The sequence below is a fragment of the Zosterops lateralis genome (assembly GCF_965231275.1).
Source record: "Zosterops lateralis genome assembly, chromosome: 13".
NCBI classification, from domain to species: domain Eukaryota; kingdom Metazoa; phylum Chordata; class Aves; order Passeriformes; family Zosteropidae; genus Zosterops; species Zosterops lateralis.
Window position 1 is genome coordinate 2480829 of NC_139773.1, and position 21654 is coordinate 2502482.

Sequence of the window (21654 nt, forward strand, 5' to 3'; positions counted from 1 at the left end):
GGGTGTGCTCCATAAGTGCTTCTTTTCCAGGCTCGTGATTTTAGTGACTGTTTTCATTTTGGGTATTCTGCTATTGCTTGTAAACCTCAGCATGCAACATGTCTGACCATGTTTTATTATCAGAGCAAGTATTATTCAAAATACAGGATGGATCCTGTAGAATTCCTTCAATTCTCCTCACTAAGTGTACAGAAAACAACACTGGATCACTCACATGAGCTTTAAAACATCACCCTGCTCTAGCTGAGCTATTGACAGAACCCACCATGTGGAAAGGTCCCTTGGTATGCTGCCTCCCCAGTTTTGGCTCTCTGCTGTCACAGTTTATCTTACCAAGGTCAAGTATTATCAGCTGGGCTCCAGCCTGTGCATTTCCAACATCATTTTCTGCAATGCATTGATAGAATCCTTCATCAGACTTCACCAGCCCCAAAACTTGCAGGTTATGTTCTTTCTGAGAAGCAAAGGGAGAAAACAACACTTAGAAATGGGCTGCAATTGCCCAAACAGTGGTGTCAGCACAGCATGTTATTGTTGAGGAGGCAGGAGAAACTTCTGACAGCAACTGGGAAAAATCTGTGTGGAGTTCCCAAATTTCCCCTCCCCTGCATTGAATCCTCCTGTTCTAGGGAATCAAAAAGCAGCAGAAGCTCTCATTAATGGCTATCATTGTCTAGCATCATGTAGCAGTAGCTAATATTTCCCCAGCTGTTCTGGTGGTATTTTGGGCCCTGACTGAATCTCTCAGCCCCACAACCCAGGTACACCCAATTACACAGCCACTCATCTCTCAACTATGTCTCAATAATGCCTTTCACTGCATCTAACATCTCCCTGCAGAAGCACTCCTGTGCCAAACTCACCATCCACAGCTGTTATATTTCTACTTCAGATCCTGCTTGAAATTGGAATTTTTATGGAGCACAGAGTGCAGCACACACAGCCAGCGGTTGTGGTGAGCTCGTACTATGACATTGTGCCTGCCTGACTCTCCTGGAAAGTCCAAGCTATAAGGACATCAGCTCTTCCAATATAAGCAATATACATTAAAGGGATTCAAGAAACTTTCTCTTCCAGGCTCCAAACAACAACAGGACAAAAGCAGGAAGCAGGTTCCATAGAAGAACCCAATTCCCATGACTATGTGTGGGAGAACTGACAGGCCAAGGGCTTTAAAAGCTGCACGGTGGACAGTGCACTTACCACGATTTTGAAGTAGTCACTGGGGATGACCATGTCCCCGTTCTTGACCCATTTGATGGTGGGTGTCGGTTTCCCGGTCACCTCGCACTCAAACACGATGTCCATGGACTCGTGGGCGTAGATGTTCCCAGGGCGCTTCAGGAACGTGGGGGGAACTTCAGGTGAAAAAGAAGAAAGACAAGAAGATGATGTTACACACAGAGAAGGAGACCTGACAGCCCACACACACTCAGCTCAACACCAGGAGATGGACTGGGGACTCGGGTGTGCAGCGATTTGCAGCTCAGGTTTGACAGACACTGACACAAGCTGGGAATTCCTCCAGAATCACATTTGGGCCAGGCTGGATGAGGCTTGGAGCAGCCTGGTCCAGTGGAAGGTGTCATTGCCCACAGCAGAGGGCTGGGAATGACATGATCTATAAGGTCCCCTCCAACCCAAACCATCCTGGGATCCAGACAATTGGGAGTTGAGACTACATGAAAGAAGAAATGGAACTGAGGTGTATAAACTGCAAAGTCAAACCCCGGGGAGTCCGAGTCAATAGGAAAACAGAAGCTACAATTATATCAAAAAGTACTTTTAAAAATGAATGGACACATAACTGAGATGAAACCTCCCCAGGGCACCATGGCCTCATGTTCCTCGAGGAGGAATTGAGGTTACCAAACACAGAGTGCTGCACTGAGCCCAGGAGTTTCTTCTCTGGCCTGTGGAAGCCAAGGAAACAGGATGTCCAAGAGCAGCCAGGAGACTTTGTACCACAGTAATGAGATTCCATGGATATACAGGAGGGGAGCTGTGTATTTACAACACAGTAGAGCAGAAGCTCTGAACACAAATTCTATGAAGAACAGAAGTTCTTCACTTACAACATGCACCAAAGGTGTTACTCTGGCTCTTGGCTGCCTTTTAAATGTCCTTAAGTGCTCTGAGTGAGATTAATTCAATCCAATACATTTAAAATCACACAAACTCTGAGATACAGGTTTTTGGAGACACCAGCCCCAAGTGACTGGTACATAGACATGTCATGATTTCTCGCACAGGAGCCTCCATGAAGCCCCTAGTTACATCCAGGGCCTGTGCACTCATCTGGCTCAGCAGCACCAAGCCCTACAGGCACTGTACTCCTTGAGTATCCTCTTTAGAGAACACCCACCTGTTTATTTGTGTTTACTACACTCCCAGCACAGGGCAATTCTCCTACTTGTGTCAGCAGCTCCGATTGTTGGTTTTCCAGGAAAGCCCAAAGCAGCCTTTTGCCCTTTAATATTTAGCAAAGAAAGTCAATATGGAAGGGCCACAGGGTTTAGACAAACAATTTATACACTTGGCCTCTCAAAGGGCTTTATTTGGGTCTGTGGATAAGGAATCCTAGGTCATGTTTTACTCCTTCCTCTGAAATGATCCCAAAGGTTTGTAGGTGGATTTAATACTTCCAAAAACAGCTGGAGGTGAGCAGTTCCCTCAACCCCCCTCATGTTTTGGATTATAAATGAATAAAGGGAACATTAGTAAATGGAAATACTTTAGAGTAAAAAGCTGGTTTAACTCTCAGGTAAGGGTGCAAACCTACACAAAGCTTTACATTCATTGCTCAAATTCACACAGCAGCAAAAAGCTGGATGGGGCCAAGCCCAGCTGCCTGTGAATTCAGACATCCATTTCATATCAGCTTCCCAAAAATTCACCAAACACACCATAAATTCCACCTTTAAAAGGTTCAGATATTTCTGTGCTTACTCTCTGATGGCTCCCACCACCATATGCAACCCTGACATTTGAAAACTCTCTTCTGATTTTATTTGCCACCAAATTGCTGTAATTTATTCTCTATGAAAATGATTTTTATTCCTCCCTGGTATTTATGCTCAGCACTGTTATTTATTACAAGCTGTGCTACTGCTCCCTCCCTTTCCCTATCCCAGCCTTATTTTGGGCGGCTCAACAAGTCATGTTTGCTTTGTTCTGCTGTGACAATTCCTCACAACCCCCTGGATGTGCTCCAGCCCGAATCCATCTCTGCAGCCTGTGGAGTTTCAATCATTTACATGCAATTTCAGCCGTGTCTCGGCAGTGCCTTGAAAAATGGCATAAATACCATGGCAGCACTGCAGCAAATCCCTCACCCAATCCATGGCTCTGCCCTTCTCACATGCATCATCCCCTGCCAGCCTGGGACGATCATTGCCCGCTCATCGTTAGCCCTTTTTAACTAATGACTCATTTTGTTCAGCCTGCCTGATCAATAGTTGATGCTCTCACTTCCCTTCCATCTCTGTCTCCGGCTCTATTCACACGCACGGATCGATTCCTGCAGTGCTCACAGAGTTGAAAAAAGGGAATGCAAGAACTGGAAAAGTTGTTTTTCCATGAATGTACAAAGCTTCCATTTCCAAAACATTCATTACAGGTGAGTTTTAATTCCTTAGCCACATGAATCTTGTCAGAGGAACACAAAGAGACACAAGTCAACAACAGTCACTGTGAAAAGCATAAAAACTTATGCGAAAAAATCATGATGGAATCCCAGCCTGGTTTGGGCTGGACAGTTCCCTGAAGGTCATTTCATCCCAGGGAAGGGACATCTCCCACTGTCCCAGGATGTTCCAAGCCCTGTCCAGCCTGGCCTTGGACACTGCCAGGGATCCAGGGGCAGCTACAGCTGCTCTGGGCACCCTGTGCCAGGGCCTGCCCACCCTCACAGGGAAGAACTGAACACCCAAACTGTACCACAGGAAAGTTCTGACTCTGCGTTCTCAACTAATGTTTAGCTCATAATGAAGACATTTGGAAAGAACTCAAATATCTTTGGCAGTCGATATTGCTCCAGTTTGGGACATCATCCAGAAAAAGGCATTAAATTTGAATTGTAAGAGTCAGGATTTTTTTGACACAAAAATGAAGTAGAAGTAGATATTATTCTCCTACCTACTCTCAATTACTTTTGATTTAGGAGATTAAGAATTTGAAACACACTACATTTCAAAGTGACTTTGCTTTTCTGGCTCATGGAGCAAATGCCAAGCTGCTCACAAAGGGATAATAACATGAGGAGTGCTCACTTTATCAATTACTTCCCAGTTAATGAATTAATAAATGGCTTTCAAACACACTCTTCGGGTTTAACTATGTCAGTGTTTAGCATTAACACAATGCAAGTACAGATGTTTGTGGTAGAGAAGTTCAATTGATAACCAGTGAGCAAATGAGCCAATTACCACAGAAAACCAGATTTGTAAGGGAAGATCTTGTGCTCTGTTCCCAAACACACAATTAAACTTCAAAGACAACTTGGCAGTTCAGCCCCCTCTTCATGTCAGCAAAGAACAACTCCTGAAAAAGCAAAATGCTTGAACAGAATTTCACACCCCCCAGGGAGCCCTGCCACCCTTTTGGAGATTGAAGAAAATATTTTGATCACAACAGTGATCAAAAGATTAAGAAAAAAACCTAATCTAACCTACAGCAGCAGTTGATTCAAACTTCTAAGCTGCATCCCAATGAAGGTGAAATATTTGAAAAATAGGATGATTTTAAAGCCAATAGCTCTAAAAGGATGGGAAGAGCTGTGAAACTCCACACACGCAACAGGAATTGCACCCAAGGTGATGTGGAAACAGGAATGGATGCTGGACATGGATCCATTCCACATGTACAAGCAACCAGAAGGAAATAGAAATGAATTCCAGTGCTCTGGAGCTCTGCTGTACAGGAAGAGCACAGCAATGGTCTCTCTGCACACAAAGACACCCAGGTTGTAAAGATCCTTTTAAAAGACTTATTCTCTTTCCAAAAAGCATTAATAAATCAGCTGTTGATGCAAGCACAGCATCCAACAAACCCCAAATGAACAGGGCTGACCAGTGGTTCCAAGCACTCCCAAGTCACAGAACCCATGACTTGTTTGGGTAGGAAGGGACCTCAAAGCCCATCCAGTGCCATGGGCAGGGACACGTTCCCCTGGACCACGGTGCTCCGAGCCCCACCCAACCCAGCTTTGGGCACTTCCAGGGACAGGAACATTTCCAGGGCTGTTCCTGAAGCAGTGTTGGACCTTCAGTAACAGCCCAAAGCAGGCAGAGGGCTGAATTTCCAAACTGGAAATGTCGAGCACAACCCTGAAGTACCATTTCTGCTTCCTCAGCCACATGCTCTCAATCCCTAGAAAAGAGGAGTGTGTTTTCCAAGGTCAGCCAGTGAAATCCCAGTTCCTGCCACTCCTCCTCATCCCTTTCCTCCCACACTTTTGTCCATGACCAAACAGACATGGACTGTGTCTCCAGCCATCCCTGACAAAAGCATTTGCTCATTCCAGAAGCTTCTCCACAGCCCAAGGAGCACAAACACAAACTAAGCAGAGTGGGCACATTTTCACAGTGTATCTCAAATAATCCTGACTGCAGCATTCCTGGCCAGTCCCATTTATAACCCATTTTGAGGGATCCTGGGGGCACAATCCCTAGCTTGTACTACAGTTACAAATCTGGATTACCAGCAGTATTTAAAATGGACATTTTACCATAAAGTCCATTTCATATCAGCCTGAAATCCACAGGGATTTTATTTCCTCCTCGAGGGATAACAACCTATTCCATTAGGATATGCTTCAAATCCTATTAGAATCATTATAAAGTTAAATGCAATTTTCACAACTGCAATTTTGTTTCTAAGAAGGATCAAACTGCAATGACCATCACCCTATTAATCCATCCCCTCCTGTCCCTCCTCCAGGACACAGAAAAAAAAAAGCTTAAATTGATGTTTGATAGCAAAGTATTTTGATTATTATCTTTTAATGCCATGAGTTAGTTGTATAAATTGGTTGGTCTTCTTCAAATATATCCTTAGAAAAAAAAAGGAATTTACACTTTAAATGAAAATGGGAACTCATAACATTCTTCCTTAAAAAACAGCAGAAGTATACGGATAATACTCGGGGGGAAAAAAAGAGATTTAAACCCCAAAACTATGTTGTAGACAAGACAAATTCTTCCCAACCCCTGAGCTTGGCTGTGATGTCCTTAAAACACACTTAATATGCAGCTACAAAATTTGCAAAGCAAACACAAGCTGACAGAAAGAGTTCCTCTAGAGAAACACAGAAAAGTGTCAAATTAATGTACCAAAATCAGCATACCAAGACACAAAAAGGTTATAAAAATGTAAACTACTACAGCAATTTTTTGCAGCAGAACCAGAGTTGCAGTTTATGAACAGCTTCGGTGGCAGTGACATTCTCTAATGTAGTAAATGGTTATTTTTTATATCTATTTTAGAAAATTAAAGCCGATGTCCTTAGGGAGAAGTGGGGGCATCCCAACTGGTGGGAATCTTCTCCACTTTTTCACCAGCCAAAGCAGAGAGAGGGGCCTGGTTTGCCTTCTCCAGTGACCTCGTTAACCTCTGCTCAGCACTGGAATAACCCCAAATGAGCATTTGATGGCCCAGGTTTTGTCCTTTGGACTGTTCAGAGCTTTACAGTTTCCTTGGCAAATGCCAAAGCCCAGCTCCATGGAGAGCTGGTTCCAGTGGTGGCAGAAGGGCAGGGCTGGATTAGAATAACTATTTTACAGTTACAGTGAAAAGCTCTCATTCAGAAATTGCTAAATATGATCCACGCTCCACAGACCAGCCCCCAAATAAACATTCCAGAGACAGAAACTAAAACCCAATATTCCGTGCCAGGACAACCAGATAAGCGTGAATAGTACAGAACAAACATAAAGTAAAATTATATTGATGAATTAGAGAGAGTAAAAAACTCATACTGTAATTTAACATATGTGGGTCTTTTGTAGTAAGAAATAATATATTGTAGGTTTATGGAATAGAAAGTAATAGCACTAAAGTTCACAGAAAAAGGCCTGGGAAACAGGGATTTTCTCACAAACTGGACAGGAGTCCCAGTATCACACTGGGATGGAAGAAGTGCCCATGAGGAGTCTGGCAGCAGCTCCCTCCCCTCAACACACCCCAACCCCCGCAGTGACTGTGATACTGGAGCCCCATATTTGAAGGAAAACATGAATTCTGATTTACAAGAGAGCAATGAAAATGATCAATGACTCAGAAAATTGGCTCCAAAAGAAAAATGGAAGAGCTGGAATCTGTTATTTGAGCAAAGGCAGGATTATGCAGCCATGGAACTGGACACTTCAAACAGGAGCTTAACAAAGAAATGCTCAGTGCTGCAGAAAGGAAATTAGTGTGTGTGTATATCTGTATCTCTATGGATCATTCCTGTGCAGGAGGAATGACACAGGACGAACATCTCCATCCCTGTCCTATCCTAAGATAATGCTCCAAACAATTAATTGCTCACTCTTGCTTGTTGGGATGGAAATGGGATCCCTCCCCAGCATGAGCAGCAGTAAAACTCAACAGTCCCTGAACAAAGCCATGAAGGAGCCTGAACACAGCCATGCAGGAGCTATCTGTGTGCAGCAGCCTCACCCCCAGCAAGGCTCCTGTGGAAAGCTGTGGGCTCCAGCCTGGCATAGCCATTTGGATGGCAGGCAGAGCTCATGGACACAGATCCACAAATGGAATTTCCTGGGAAGTTCTCTGGGTGCACACACACAAAGCGAGCTCTCGGAGCATCCTGTACGTGAGCAGGAGTTTTCTTCCTGGGTTTTTCACTTGCCTTATCAGTCCCAGCCCTGTTCAGACACCAACTGCAAATTGGCAAGAAACCTGTGGAAAGGCTGGCCCAGCATCCCCCACTCCCCTTAACCCTGTGTGCACAAATCCAGTGTGAGCAATGTCCCTCCTGACTGCCCTGCTCGGCCACAGAGCCAACAGGCACCTGCTGCAGAGGTGGTGCCTGCTGTGCCTCAGCCCCCAAATCCATCCTCAGAGGCTCCTCAGGAGCAGGAAATGTCCAGGGATACAACATCACCCAGCAGCCAAGGCCAGGTGTCCCAGAAGGAACAGAAGAAAATAAGAAAAGCAAAATATCTCTGGATATTCTCCCAGCATTGAGGAATCCCTGGCTGAGGGATTTCCTAAGAGGAGATACCTTTGCGTTCTCTGTTCCTGGTTAGATTTTGCCTTTAAAAAGTTGCTTTCTGGCTCCAGGTGAGCCTTCAGCAGCCCTAAAGCTCACAAGGGTGAGCTCCATGAGACACCTCCAGAGAAAATTACCAACTTTTTTGTGTTTTGGAGTCAGTCAACTACAGGATGTCTCTTGGTTTTTCCCAATGAAGAAAAACAAGCATTCCTTTCCATCCTGCTCCCCACAAAGCACTTGTGATTTACAGAACAGAACTGGTTTGGACACAGCCCTGAGCACTCTGGGACAGTGGAAGGTGTCCCTGTCCAGGGCAGGGGTGGAACTGGATGAGCTGTAAAGGCCCAATCCAAACCCCTCCGTGATCCCAGCTACATCTTACACCTCCTCCATGGTCCCTGTCACATCCTACACCTGCTCTGGCTTTACTACACTGAAGAGCGTTGCTGTGTTTAAGAGAGGAGGGAAGAAGAATCACTCACCCCATTTGATATCCAGGACCGGCACAGATTTAGACAGTCCCATAACGATTTTTCTGCTCAGGTGCCTGTTCCTTTCCTACCAATTCCTACAATTTCATTTGGTTTTTAAGATCTTGCATTTTCCAAAGACCCACAACTTCCAACTTCAGTATTTCACAGCCATGCCAAGCCCCAGGTCAGAGACCATTGCTGTTACAGAAACTGGCAGAGCTGCATTTCTCTGTATAATTCATGTGCAGTGCACTGAACTCCACTGCCATTTAATCACCTGGATGTTCCTCACATCACAAGGTGTTCCCAAGGTTCTTCACCAGCACCATTTGTTTCCTCAACCCCAAAGAACTCACAACACCCCAAATCCCCTTTTCCACACTGTGCAGCGCAGACTCAGCTCCACAGATAAAAACACCTGATTCCTTCTCTAATTTCCTATTAAACAATTAATGAATTCCCTTTTTCCTGCAGGAGGGAATTCACTCTGACTGCCAGCACTGGTGTTTGAGGCTCTCAGTGAGTGACACTGTCAGAAAGGTTCTGGGGAAGGAAGGGCAACATCCTGCAGAAGGTTCTCCATAGCAAAATGTGGCTTTTTTCCACACAGAATACACATGGATGGATTTGACCATCTATCAACACTGTATTTTATATTAGTTTTTGTAATTTTAACAGGTCCAAACATCAGATTAACTCACCCACAGTTTCCCAGATCTCCCCCAAAGGGCTTCTAAAACCCTCATGTCACACTGACCAAACCTCCTTAGTCTGATTTTTTTCAGTCTGCTGATTTAGGTGCTAGGTTACACAGCACTCCTGGGAACTCAGGATTTCACACTTCAGCTCCTCGAGAAATGTGGAGTGAAGACCATCTGGTCCTGATGATTCCTCACTGTTCACTTCAAGGGTTTGCTCTGAAATAGATTTTACTAACACTGCAAGTTCAGGTACAGCCTCCCTCTCTATTTGCAAAGATAAAATCCAATTTAAGACAAAAGTCTCCAATGTTGCAGGGAACAGAGACAGCAGGGATTCACTTTTCTGCTTCAGGCCATCTTCTCACCCCTTTCTCCTCACACTCCATCATGTGCTGACCTTGTGCTGTCCCTGGCAGATGTCCCAGCTCTGACAGCCTTGGAAAAAATATCACAAGATTTGTGTGTTATTAGCAAATGACTGAAAGTTTTGTATTAATTTACTTGCAAATAAACAGGAGAATAATAATTCCTTTCCCTTGTCCTTAGGAGATCTCTGGGGAGGTTTGAAGGTGCTTTTTCTCTTTCCAGTGTAACTCCTCCCTGGTGTTGGGCACTCACTATGAACATAAACATCATGTGCCCAGTATTTGTTTAATCCCTTTGGTTCTGCCTTTGCTTTGTGTTTTTGGTAACCTTCCTCAAACTATTTTATTTTTAGTTAACTTCTATGACACAGATCCCCCCTCTACAAAACTAAATGCTGATGGTGGTGATGGATGTGACCACCTTGGAATGGCCATCAGTTTACAGCCCTGAGACCCTGATAAATTTTAGGTTTGAGCTTGAATTCTCCACGTTTTCCATGATTCCAAGGCCATTACCTCTGGTGTGGGGTTGGGAGTGTTGATGTTTGGGCAGAGGCTGACGAGGCCTGGGCAGGGATGGACCCTCAATGTCACGATGGTGCTGAGCTCCATCAGAACAGAGGAGTGAGGGAAGCTGGGGCTGGAGAAGCCCTGTGCCCATACAAACACACACAACCCACCCCCTTGGCCTGTGCTGCCAGGGAAGGGCTGCTCCTGGGGGACAGGCACACCAGGGCTTCCAGAGAGGTGCAGGAGCAGGAGTAGGAACAGCAGAAGGAATTCCTGTGTGGCTCAGGATGATGGACATCAAGTGTGTGCTGCTCCAACCCACAGCATCCCCACGGATCAGGGCTGTGTGAAGGAATCCTTACCCACTCTGAACTCAGGGGAAGATGTGCCAGAGCTCCCTCAGCCATTCCCTGCAGGGATCAAGCACCGACCTCTGTCCAAAGCTGCTTCCGTAACACTTCTCAGAGGTATTCAGCAACAGGATGTGACACAATGGGCATAAAAATTAAATCAAAAGTTCCACCTCACTGTGAGGAAGAGCTGCTTTCAGAACCCTGGAGCAGCTGCCCAGGAGGGCGTGGAGTCTCCCTGTCTGGAGACATCCCAAACCCACCTGGATGATCCTGAATGGTCTCCAGAGCTCACTTCCAACCCCAGCTGTTCTGTGAGTTTGCCTCAAGAGTATTTGGCCCCACCAGTGAGTGTGTGTGCTGCACTAACCTGAATTGTGATGTTTTGCCAACAACAGGGGAACACACAAGTGAAAACTCAAACCACCTGTGGACTAAAGATATACAAATTTACAGATTCCTCCATCTGTGGGAGAGTTTTGGCTTCAATACCTTCTGCACTTCTCAGCTCCCTCCAGTGCTCCCAGTAAAACCCCTCCATGACCACAGACACCTAAGATTGATTTCCTTCTTGCTCAGACTGAGCCCACCCTCTGTGGGAGGACATCTCGGAAAACCTGCAGAGGCAGGGGCTGGGATTAACCTGCTGCTCTCAGGGTGAACTCCTCAATTAAGGAGGAACTCAGACAAAGAACAGATGACAAAAGAGATTTCTGTATGGAAATGAGAACCAGATGACATGGAAAAGCTTATCAACTGTAACACACTAAAGCAGAGCTCACTTGATGCTTTATCACAGGGTATTACTGATTATCATTCGAAGCGAGCCTTTCCAAGCAACTTCTCGGGTGATTTTTAGAAGTAAAAACCTTAATCTAGATATCAATAATGTAAAACTGTTACATTCATTATTTCTCTGTTTTACTAAGCTCTCCTTCCCCAGCCCTTCTAGGAGAAATCTCGCCTGTTTGACCCTGAATCTACTCCAAGTACCATGGAAACATCTGAATAACAAGAACGCTCATCAAAATTTAAACTTCTTACAGCAGCGCCAAAGGCAATGAAATTTTTATTGAATTCCAGAGCCCTAATTTTCCATACAAAGCTGAGCTGGAGAAGAGGCCTCAGACAGCCCTGAGCACGACAAGGCCCAGAGCCTTTGGGGCTTTTTTTCTCCCATTTCCAGCTATTTCCAGGCAAAACCCTCAATCCCAGTTCCCGGCATGGTGCCTCTCGTGTCTGTTTAGATCCCTCCAAACAAAACCTCACCAGGGACCCTCCACCTACCCTGGGACTGCAGCACTGTTGAAATCATTGAACAATCAAGAGTTACTTCAGGATTTAGGGATGTTTATTCTGGATAAATATGGATATACAAGGTGGATACAGGGCCAAGTCCTGCCTCCACCCAGAATGACACTCAAAAACCTTGGTAAGAAGTGCTTTATAACTGGACAAAAATGTCAAATATGCCACACTTTCCACCGTTATTTTCTTCCTTGAGTCTTTCAAAAAACTCAAATCCTAAGTTTACAACTGTTCAAATAATTTTGATATGTGAAGAGTAAAAAATAATAATTAGAGTAAAAAAATATTATTAATGAAACTGCTGACTTTGTCAACGATGACAGAGAGATGCCTGGAAAGCAGAGAGGGACTGCAGGCTTGCAAATGAATGGTCCTGGATGTGACAGTGCCCTGCAATCCCAGTCCTTCCCCAGTCCTCCCTCTCTGCTGGGATTGGGTGAACGTTTCTGGAGCAAATCCAGTATTTGAGAGGTGACTGTGGCCCATCAGCCCCTTCTCCAGAGCAGTCACAGCTCTGAAGGGACAGATTATGGGATGCACATTCTGAAAAATCAATGCTGAAGTGTCTCACACTGGGCACTAAAACAGCTGGATACATTTCCTCTTAATTTTTCTGTGTCCCAGTCAATTTTTTAAATGGATTCAATGCCACTTCATTTCAGCAGAGAGCAAAAATACATTCATTAGTGGTTATGAATGATTCAGGTGCCATGCAGCTGAATACCAAAACAGGAATAAATATGGATTTGAACCGAGCATTATAAATAAATCATGGGACTATCCCCTGTATAAGGAAAAATATCAAATATTGAATATTTTCTCAATAAAGGAGCACTGTGAAGTTTGTGCAGTGCAAAAGGCAGTGAGATCCTGGGGAGAAACAGCAGGAGAACACATATTTAAGAATTTCCTAACTCCATCCCATAAGAAGGGAAAGAGGACCTGACAAATTAAAGACAGCAATCCTTGACATCCCATATCTTTGAATATTTCCCAGTGCAGCCCTCACAGTGGGGGGGTTAATTTGTGTGCTGCAGACTGAGGAGCTCCAAAGGCCAGGAAGGACACGCATTTTAAAATCAGTTCAAATATTAAGCTGTTAGTTCACTGAATACAGATTGCCTCAGATCATTTGGGGAAAAGACAAACTAGGGATGGGAACAGTAAAAATAATTTATGGGATCAACTAAGCCTCTCTGATGTTCACCAATAGCTGCTGCCATATCCAGGCGCAACCTGGCACTAGAAAAAAACCCACTTTTTCCTGATCAAGTTCAAAAGAAAATATAGAGAGTTACTGTTTTTCCATGTTTTTGTCTTGTAATGACACAAATTCTGCAGCCTGGCTTTACACATCAATTCCAATTCCTTTCCAGCTCAGTGAATGCAGGCCCATCTTCACATCAAAGTCCCTTCTAATTTACAAATCCCAAAAATAACCTTAATTACAACCCACTTCAATAATAGCTTCCATGTAAGGAACCAGCAAACAAGACTCTGCAGCCTGAAAAGAAACAACTCAAAGGACTCAATAAAGGCCCAGATAAACATGCCTGGAATAAGGGTGGACTGGCTCAGCCTTTCCCATGCAAGCAGGGAAAAGAAAAAAACACAGAAATTTAACAGATTGGCACAAAATTAAGAAAAAAGGTGCTGTTCTTAGAGCCATGGGATGAGGGGGATACAAGATGTTTACGTGGGGGAGTGGGAGAGGAAAACGGACTAAAGAAAAGAAATCCATGGGGGATTCATAAATAATGGAGAAAGCACTGAGGAAACCCCAATCTGCCTGGAGAACGAGACATTACTCAGGGGAAATAACAACTTTACTTAAATCCCCTCAGCCATCTGCCCCTGGACACTGCCAGAAATGGGATCCTGCAGCATTCCCTGTCCCTGGGCCACCACGCCCTGCCTGGGTGTCACCATCCAACAGGAGCTCCTGGGCTGCTCCACCAAAAGAGATTCTCATTTCTCTTGCACGTTTTTGTTACTTTTAAGTGGATTCTAACCACCAGAGTACAGAAAGATACAAAATAAACTTGGAGCAATCTTTGTAAACTGTTCCATTAACTGCACAAAAATCTTCTAATTAATCTTTCAGCTTTCCAGGATTACTGAAGGTGGAATCTTCCCACACTGCAGAGGTACAAATTTGCCTTTACAATCGCTCATGTTGAAGCCTGGCCCAGCACATGAGGCCAGTGACAGCAGCAGGAATTCAGAATGGGAATTCAGGAAAGCAGAGACTCCAGTAATGTTCTTTTTTCTTACATAAAATCCAGTATTTCGGGTTCCTTAAGGTAAAGAAATTGAGACAGGTATTATGGATTAGGTGCAGACCTCAAATCCAAGGAAGTTTTTAATATTTAAAATTTGTCATATGCTAGAAAAGATTTTTTCTCTCAAAGAGAGACTGCAGAGCATTCACACATTTAAACTACAAATTAGTAACAGTTAAAAGCTTAAGAAGTTCTACGAGTCTCCAGTACTCTATTTCAAATTAGTAAATTAAACAGTGACCACTTTAACAGAGGCAAAGGAACCTCCCTATAAAAACACTGGTCAATAATTCTAAAAGAATATCTTAGAATAGTATTTTTGGCCAGGTGGTGCAACAACAGATCACTGCAAGGGAAAGATATTCTTCCAAATTATGTTTTACCCATCTGAACTGTTCCAGGCAAACCAAAGAATCCTTTAGGTTGGAAATGACCTTCAAGATCATCGAGTCCCACCATCAACCCAGCACTGCCAGATCCATCACTAAACCACAGCCCCAAGTGCCACATCCAGAACTCAAATATTCCCTTTACCCCGTAACATTTTCCTGCACTTCAAAGAATGTTCTCTCTTCCCTGAAAAACAACAATCAACAATTACAATCCCATGTGAAACTAAAGAAGCCAAGTTTCAGTTTTCCAAGAGAAGCAGCTTAACATTTGAACCCACAGTCCTTTACCCCAGTACTGCAAGTCCTGGTTGAACATTACTGTGGTTGATGTGATGACAGAGCTCTGGGAGCAGCACCAGCAGCCCACAGACACCCTTCAGAGGCTCCATAAAAGCTTTTTCATCTTGTGCTCCAGCACTTGCTCACACCCAGGGGAATTTTACAGGAGTTAACAGGTTAATTGTGGAAAGCCACGCTCCTCCTGCTCCCAATTCTCCACGTGTCTGCCTGGCCCATGCCAGCTGCAATCTAAGCAGCAGCAGGGAGATCGGCAGCTCTGAAATCACTCCTCTAATGGTTAATCACACTAATGATCGTTTAAGCAAATTAGCAGAGCAAGAAGCATGCACCGTGCAGATTGAGTGTGTGACTGGGAGCAAAAGCACAGGCAGTGCCAAGGACAGAGCCCACAGCTGCTCCAGCCCCAGAAATCTGAGCTGAGGGAACTGAACCTCCTCCCCAGCCCCACTAAGCCTCCAGTGGTTCTTTTCCTTTCCCACTCCAGGCAAATTCCCAAGGAGCAAAGCAACATTTCAGCTAATTATTTAAAGCACAATGATTTGAGCTTTATGGTTTCTTCTGCAGCCAGGGGAACATAACAGGATGATGGTCACAAAGTCTTATTCTTCTGCTATCACTGGAAGCACCTTCCTAAAACACAGTTTCTTTTCTATGTGGCATCTTAGGATGTGCTACAGGAAACAGGCAAAAGATAAACACTATAAATCAGAGCTGTGTTAGTGTTGACATTGTCAGTAAACAAAGTTATTAATTATACATGTACAGGGAAAGCTGAAGAAAAATTATTTGCCCAAAGGGGAAAGGAAAGGCAAAATTATATTTTAAAGATTCTCCCCAAAGCATGGCACACAGCTTATAGTAAATCATTAGAATTTAGTGAAATGTTTGTTCCACAGCCGTGACTCAGCTCTCAGAGCCGTGAGCTGCTATAAACTCACCTCAAAAGAGACTTGCAGTACAGAAAAGTGACGTATTTCAAGTTCTACTTCAGCCTTTTTGGTTCTTCCCTTTCTTGCACAAAGCCTCCCTGAGCTTCCAGCAGCTCCATCCCTGTCACAGAGCCATGGGGTGGTGGGGAAGGGCCAGTGCCAACCCCTCTGAGCCTGGCCTTGGACACTGCCAGGGCCAGGGCAGGCACAGCTTCCCTGGGCACCCTGTGCCTCCCCACCCTCCCAGGGAAGCTGTTGGCCACAATTCCTACTCACTCACATCCACCAAATCCATGACTCCAGAGACTGGGATCACCCAGGGAGGGTCTGATGCTTTCCACAAGCCCAGGAAGATGATTCTGCTGCTCTTCCCTCACTCACCTCCTCATTTCCCTTTGTGCTTTCCTGCAGTTTCCAGCAGGATCTGCTCCATGACCCTGCTGGGCACTGACGTGGCACTGACTGCCCTGTGGTTCCCTGGGTCTTCCATGAACATTATTCCATCAGGATAAACAAAGAGCAAGAATTTGAGGTTGGAGCTCCAAACCACTACAGAGCTCACTGAGTTACAGAACATGAAGCAGAATTATTTCCAAAGACTGCCAAAACTGGCATTTTTTTGAGCAATCTTTGTAAACTGTGCCATTAGCTGCACAAAACCCATTCCAGTCTGCCATGTTTCTATGGAAAATATACATTGTCCAGCCTAAGGGAACTGCTCTTTGTGCTTGCTGATCCAGCTCTTGACAGACAAGCAGCACTTTTTGGGAAGGTTTTGCAACTTGCATGACTACACCCACTGCAGGCAATAGAAAGAGAAATCCTGAGCAATCTTGCATCCTGTGCATGAACCTATCAGTGATGGGGAGGTTCCAGGGAGCCTTCCAAGTGCTGTAACTCAGGATGAGCACAAACCCCCTTTTATTCTAATTTTGTTCACAGAACCAAGTGCTTTACCAAAGCTAAAACCATCTGATGTGAGAGACACATAACCTGGGGAGTGGCACTTCCAGAGCACAGGGTGCTTTGAGATACCACAGTACAGCAATTTATACCCTTACCTGCAAAGTGCTTTGTTTGATGTTATATTGAGATTACATTTAAGCTCCTAAGGATGTGAAAAAGAGAGATCACAGATGCAACCTTTGAGTCAGCACTTGAAAACAAACAAGGCTGCCGAGCTGCCAAAATTCAGGACTGGTTAGAAAAATATTCAATATAAAAATAACATTCTGCTCTTTGTTAACCATTAACCAGCCCACTTTGAGCCTGGTTTCCTTCAGTGTCTTGGATCCTGTTCCCATTTCCCTCCAGGCCTGCCCCCAGCAGCCCCCTGCAGAGAGCACCTCGAGGAGCACAAAACACCTTTGTTAGGCAGCTCACACCTGCCTCCAAGGCTTCCCATCTCCTCCAGAACACTGCAAGTGTTTAACTTCCACTGGCATCATAACCAAACCCTGTTTACTCCAGGAACCCAAACCCCACCGTGGTTTTCCTTTAAATTATTCTCCTCACGAAGACAAACTAATTAACTGCAAGACTGCGTGGGGAATCAGCCACCACAGATAAGAGCCCTCCTCCTTCCCACAAATTACTGGATTGTTTCATCTCTGCAACTTTGGGAGAAACTTCCCTGCCAAGGACTAGAGTTTGGATAATGAGACATCCAGTAATGGCAATATTCTGGTTCCCATTAGAGAAATCAATTATCTGCTGGATGAGAGTCAGCTTAACCATCATAAAAATTTAACTTGAAAGAAAGTCTATGTACACTTTATGGTATGGGCTCTCTCTCAAGACTGATTGATGTGTGGTGTTCCTCAGCATTTCCACTTTAACATCACCCTCAGTTTTCATCACGAAATTTGGTGGTGTGAAAACAGTGCAAAAGTTTCTGCTGAAATGGAAAAAAAAATTAAATCCCATAAACTCAAAAATTAAACTTGGAGCTTGATTCAATCAATTAAAATGGAAGGATGACCCTGATGCACAGAGAAAAGTACTCACCATTTAGGGCACAACTCCTATAAAAAGAGTCTCACTTAGAGGCAAAAGGCATTTTAATGAGCTGCTTAGTTCACACATTCACATTTCTTGGAAGTCTCTGGCATGTGCAACTTAAAAATTACTACTGAATCTTTCAGCTTTTAGCCTGCAATTGAAATTCTGTCATCTCCTTTTGCTGGGAAATAAAAGCAGTATTAAAACCCCTATAGCTTATCTCTAGTACAGGCATCTACTGGATCCTTGAGTCCTTACAGGCATCCAAGACACTTGGGACCATGAGCCAGCTGGGCTGACCTTTCCTACAGCATTGTATGAAAAACACATTGCAAACAGAGTAAATCCTGAGCTGGGCAAAGCTTGTTCCAAACTAAAAAGCACATTTTTACTTTGGAGACCAAAAAAAAAAACCCCACCCCTAAATATGAACCTTGGGCAAAACCTTCATTTTCTGGAACTGCCTGTCTAGGCCAAAGGCACAGCCTCAGTTTACACTGTTTTAAAAGCCATTTTGGGGGAAAAGGATTTCTAAATCCTAGATCCCTAAAGCAGCAGCTGGTTCAAACCCCTGTGAATATGATCCTCATTTATTAGAAACTCTGGCCGAAAGAGAAACCAGCCTTTCCAATTCCCTCAGTTCAATATCAGTTTCGACATTGTAGATATTTAAGACACTGCTGCTTAATTTAGTAACATTTTCATTATCCCCAAGGATTCCTCAAGAACATTTACAAGGAAAACCATTTGTGTGAATGCTATGGGTTACTGATCATTTGGTTTTGTCTTTCCTAATGTTTTTTTTTTTTTTTTTTAATAAATACATATATCTCACAAAGAGGGTTTTTTTTTAAATTCCATGTGCATCTCATCTTCCTGGCTTGTGCAGTTCTGGATCTTACCTCCCAAACTACATTTCATTCTATTGTGGACACTCATCCCAAAGGATCTCATCCCCGTCCTCATGAACCCCTGCCCATTTGGGGGCTGTTTTGTAACTGTTTTTGAAAAAAAGGATGATGTATGTATGATGTTCTATTTGAAAGCTCTGCAGCACCTCTGTAACACAAAGCCAACTTTTCCAGACATAATCAGACTGTGCAGAGAATTCCAGCTGTTTCATGTACAAGAACCTCATGATTAAAGCTTGTCAGGTCTTTGGAAACGAGACTTTGTAAGAGGAAGAGCCTCCCCTGCAGCAGGACCATCTGGGGCCTGCACACTCCATGGTCCTGGGGACAGAGAGACATGATCCCTGTCCTCACCACCAGCATCATCCCAGGATCATCCCAGCCTTCTCCTGGCCACAGGGATCCCTGTGCACAGGCACAGCACAAGGCACACATAGCAGCTGCCCCTGGGAAGGTGGGAAACCTTCCCAGCCCTGAGCTGCCGAGGGCCTGCCCACCTGGAACGGGGCAGCAAGGCAGACATCATGGCCTGGCAGGGCTCCCCTAAGCTTCTCCTACAACATTTCACTGCTCTCTGACACCAGCATGTAATGTTAAACATCTGCACTGCCACCAGAGAATCCTCCTTTAAACTCCAGCAAAGGCCATTGGTGACTTTTGGAAATAGAGCTAAAGGAAACAAATGGTGGTGTCCCCATTGAGAACCATGGCAGGATCTCTTCACGTGGCAAGGGCTGGACAAATGTGCCTGCTGGTCTTAGAAAAACATCAAGACAGACCAAAAAACCTGCAAACTTACAACAGGCCAGCTACAGGACAAGATTTAGACACTGAGCAGGTAAAGCAGAGGTTCTGCTGAGCACAAGCCCCATGGAACAGAAATTAGGTCACAGCCTTGAACACAGGAGTGGGACTTCTGCACGATGCAAAGAACATTTTGAGGAAGTTTACCTTTAGTATTAAAAATTACACCTCTCCTGAAGATGGGCTCTTCTGGTGTCCAGGTACAATCTGAGCAAGCGATGTAGCCTTAAAATAATGTTCCCCTGTCCTTTCTCTCCCAGGTACCTGAATATCTGTTTGTAACTTTCCCACCAGCACCGCTTGCCTTGAACACAAATGTGAGAGGCAAGAATTCCCAGTGAGCTGAATTCACAAGTAAACTGTGAACTCCATTGACATTAAACTACACTAAGGAGCAACAGGGAGGACTTTCAGAAAGCTTTGTCAGACAAACAGTGAAGTGCAGGGGTTGAGACCCAAATTCCAGGGAGTTCAGCTCATCCACCTTCCCCACACCAGACTCCTGGATTCACTGCCCTTGTTTGCACCACTACAGAAAAAAGGTCACTAATTACTCATTACATTCTCAGGGCAAGAAATAACTCCTATGAACTCCTATGCTGTTTTTACTTCCAAGAGCTTCCCCAAGCAGCACATTCTGAGATCCCCAAAAAGGACAACACTTTGTCCTCCACGTGAGCCTCTGACAGCTTCAGCATCTCCTGAATCTCTAATTGAGGGGCAGCCCATTATCAAATACAGCACTGAGCTTAATTAGAGAGGGAAATCGATGAAGATCATCTAGAAGGTATGAGAAAGGTCTGAGCAATTTTCAGTGATGGTTCAAATTTCTTCTCTGGAATTGTTTCCAATAATAATGAAAGCTTAATGCAAAAATAAGAGTTACCCAGACATATTACTCTGCTGCTGCAGGACTTAATGTGCTTTGCAAACAGCTACAATTTCTGGGGCAGGATGGCATCAGCTTTTATCAAAGCAGCTGCCCCCAGAGAACCCTGGAAAACAAGCTCAGGATTCTTCACATTCAGGCTCTTCCTTCTGCAGCTGTCCTGATTTTGCTTAAAAGAAAGTCTTAACTTGCCTCACACATCCTGGCACATTCTCCTTTTGTTTTAATACTCAGTCATATGTTAATAGACGTATAATCACAAGTAGTTTTTAAGCCAAAATCTTCAATTAAAAATTTAAAATAATTACCCGCCATGAGCAAAGTACTATAGAGCCCATCCCAGCAAGGGCAAAGGCAACAGGGAAATCAAGGTGAGGCAATCCTGCCAATGCCCACAGAACACAGATATCACTGTTCCCTGACACTGCAGGACCAACACTCCAAAATACCTATTTTCTGCTGGAATAAAGCTTTGCCATTGCTGTAAGCCTTGTCAGCTCTACTGAAAGTATTTCCAGCACTTCCTTCTAAAACACAAAGTGGACAATTCCATCAAAACACTTCAGCATTTGGTTTTTTCCATCCAGTTTGCTCTGGCAGCACAAACGAGGCCGTGATCAGCCAACTGCCACCTGCAATCTCTGATTTATCCTTACAGATACCCCAAAAGAAGCTTCTCTTGTTTGATTTTTAAATTTGGTTACATTAACACATTGAGACATTTAGTGTATAATACTTAAGATACACTATCAGACACTGAATGCTGTCCTAGACAACTCAGAAGTTGACTTTTTGCTATTCCAAAAACTCACTGAAAGGCAGTAACAAACAACAGCAAGGAGCAGCTCTCACTCTTCTCCCACAAACACAGGGATTTATTCATTTTAGAGGCTTCAGACCTGCCATGTCAATTTTATAGGAGAATGAAAATTTCTCTTTGGTTTATGATTTTCTAGTTCATTATTAACTGCAGTAAATATTTCAACAGGCAGAGAAAGTGCCCCCAAGCTGCTGGTCCCCACCCCAGCACCAAGGCAGGCCACAGGAAGCCCCTGTGGTGACCTCACTCAGTCCCAGCCCCTGCACAAACCCCCAGGGCACTGGGCACAGCCATAAATGTGAAATATTGCCCAGATGAAGGCTGAACTTATGACCTCCCCAGTATTTAACTGCCACTCTGGCTCTCCCAAGCTGAGCAGATTAAATACAGTAACTACCTGT

At 44.3% G+C, this 21654-nt stretch overlaps 1 protein-coding gene across 1 annotated transcript in view; it reads right to left on the reverse strand.

Moving 5' to 3' along the window:
- The window catches only part of NEO1 (neogenin 1), a gene marked incomplete at its 5' end in the record, with an annotated part of 164839 nt that overhangs the window by 59897 nt on the left and 83288 nt on the right, over positions 1-21654 (reverse strand). The window contains 2 exons of the mRNA XM_083871015.1: positions 334-454; positions 1204-1358. Of these exons, the coding sequence (XP_083727141.1) occupies positions 334-454; positions 1204-1358 (276 nt within the window). The remainder of the gene's footprint in view (positions 1-333; positions 455-1203; positions 1359-21654) is intronic.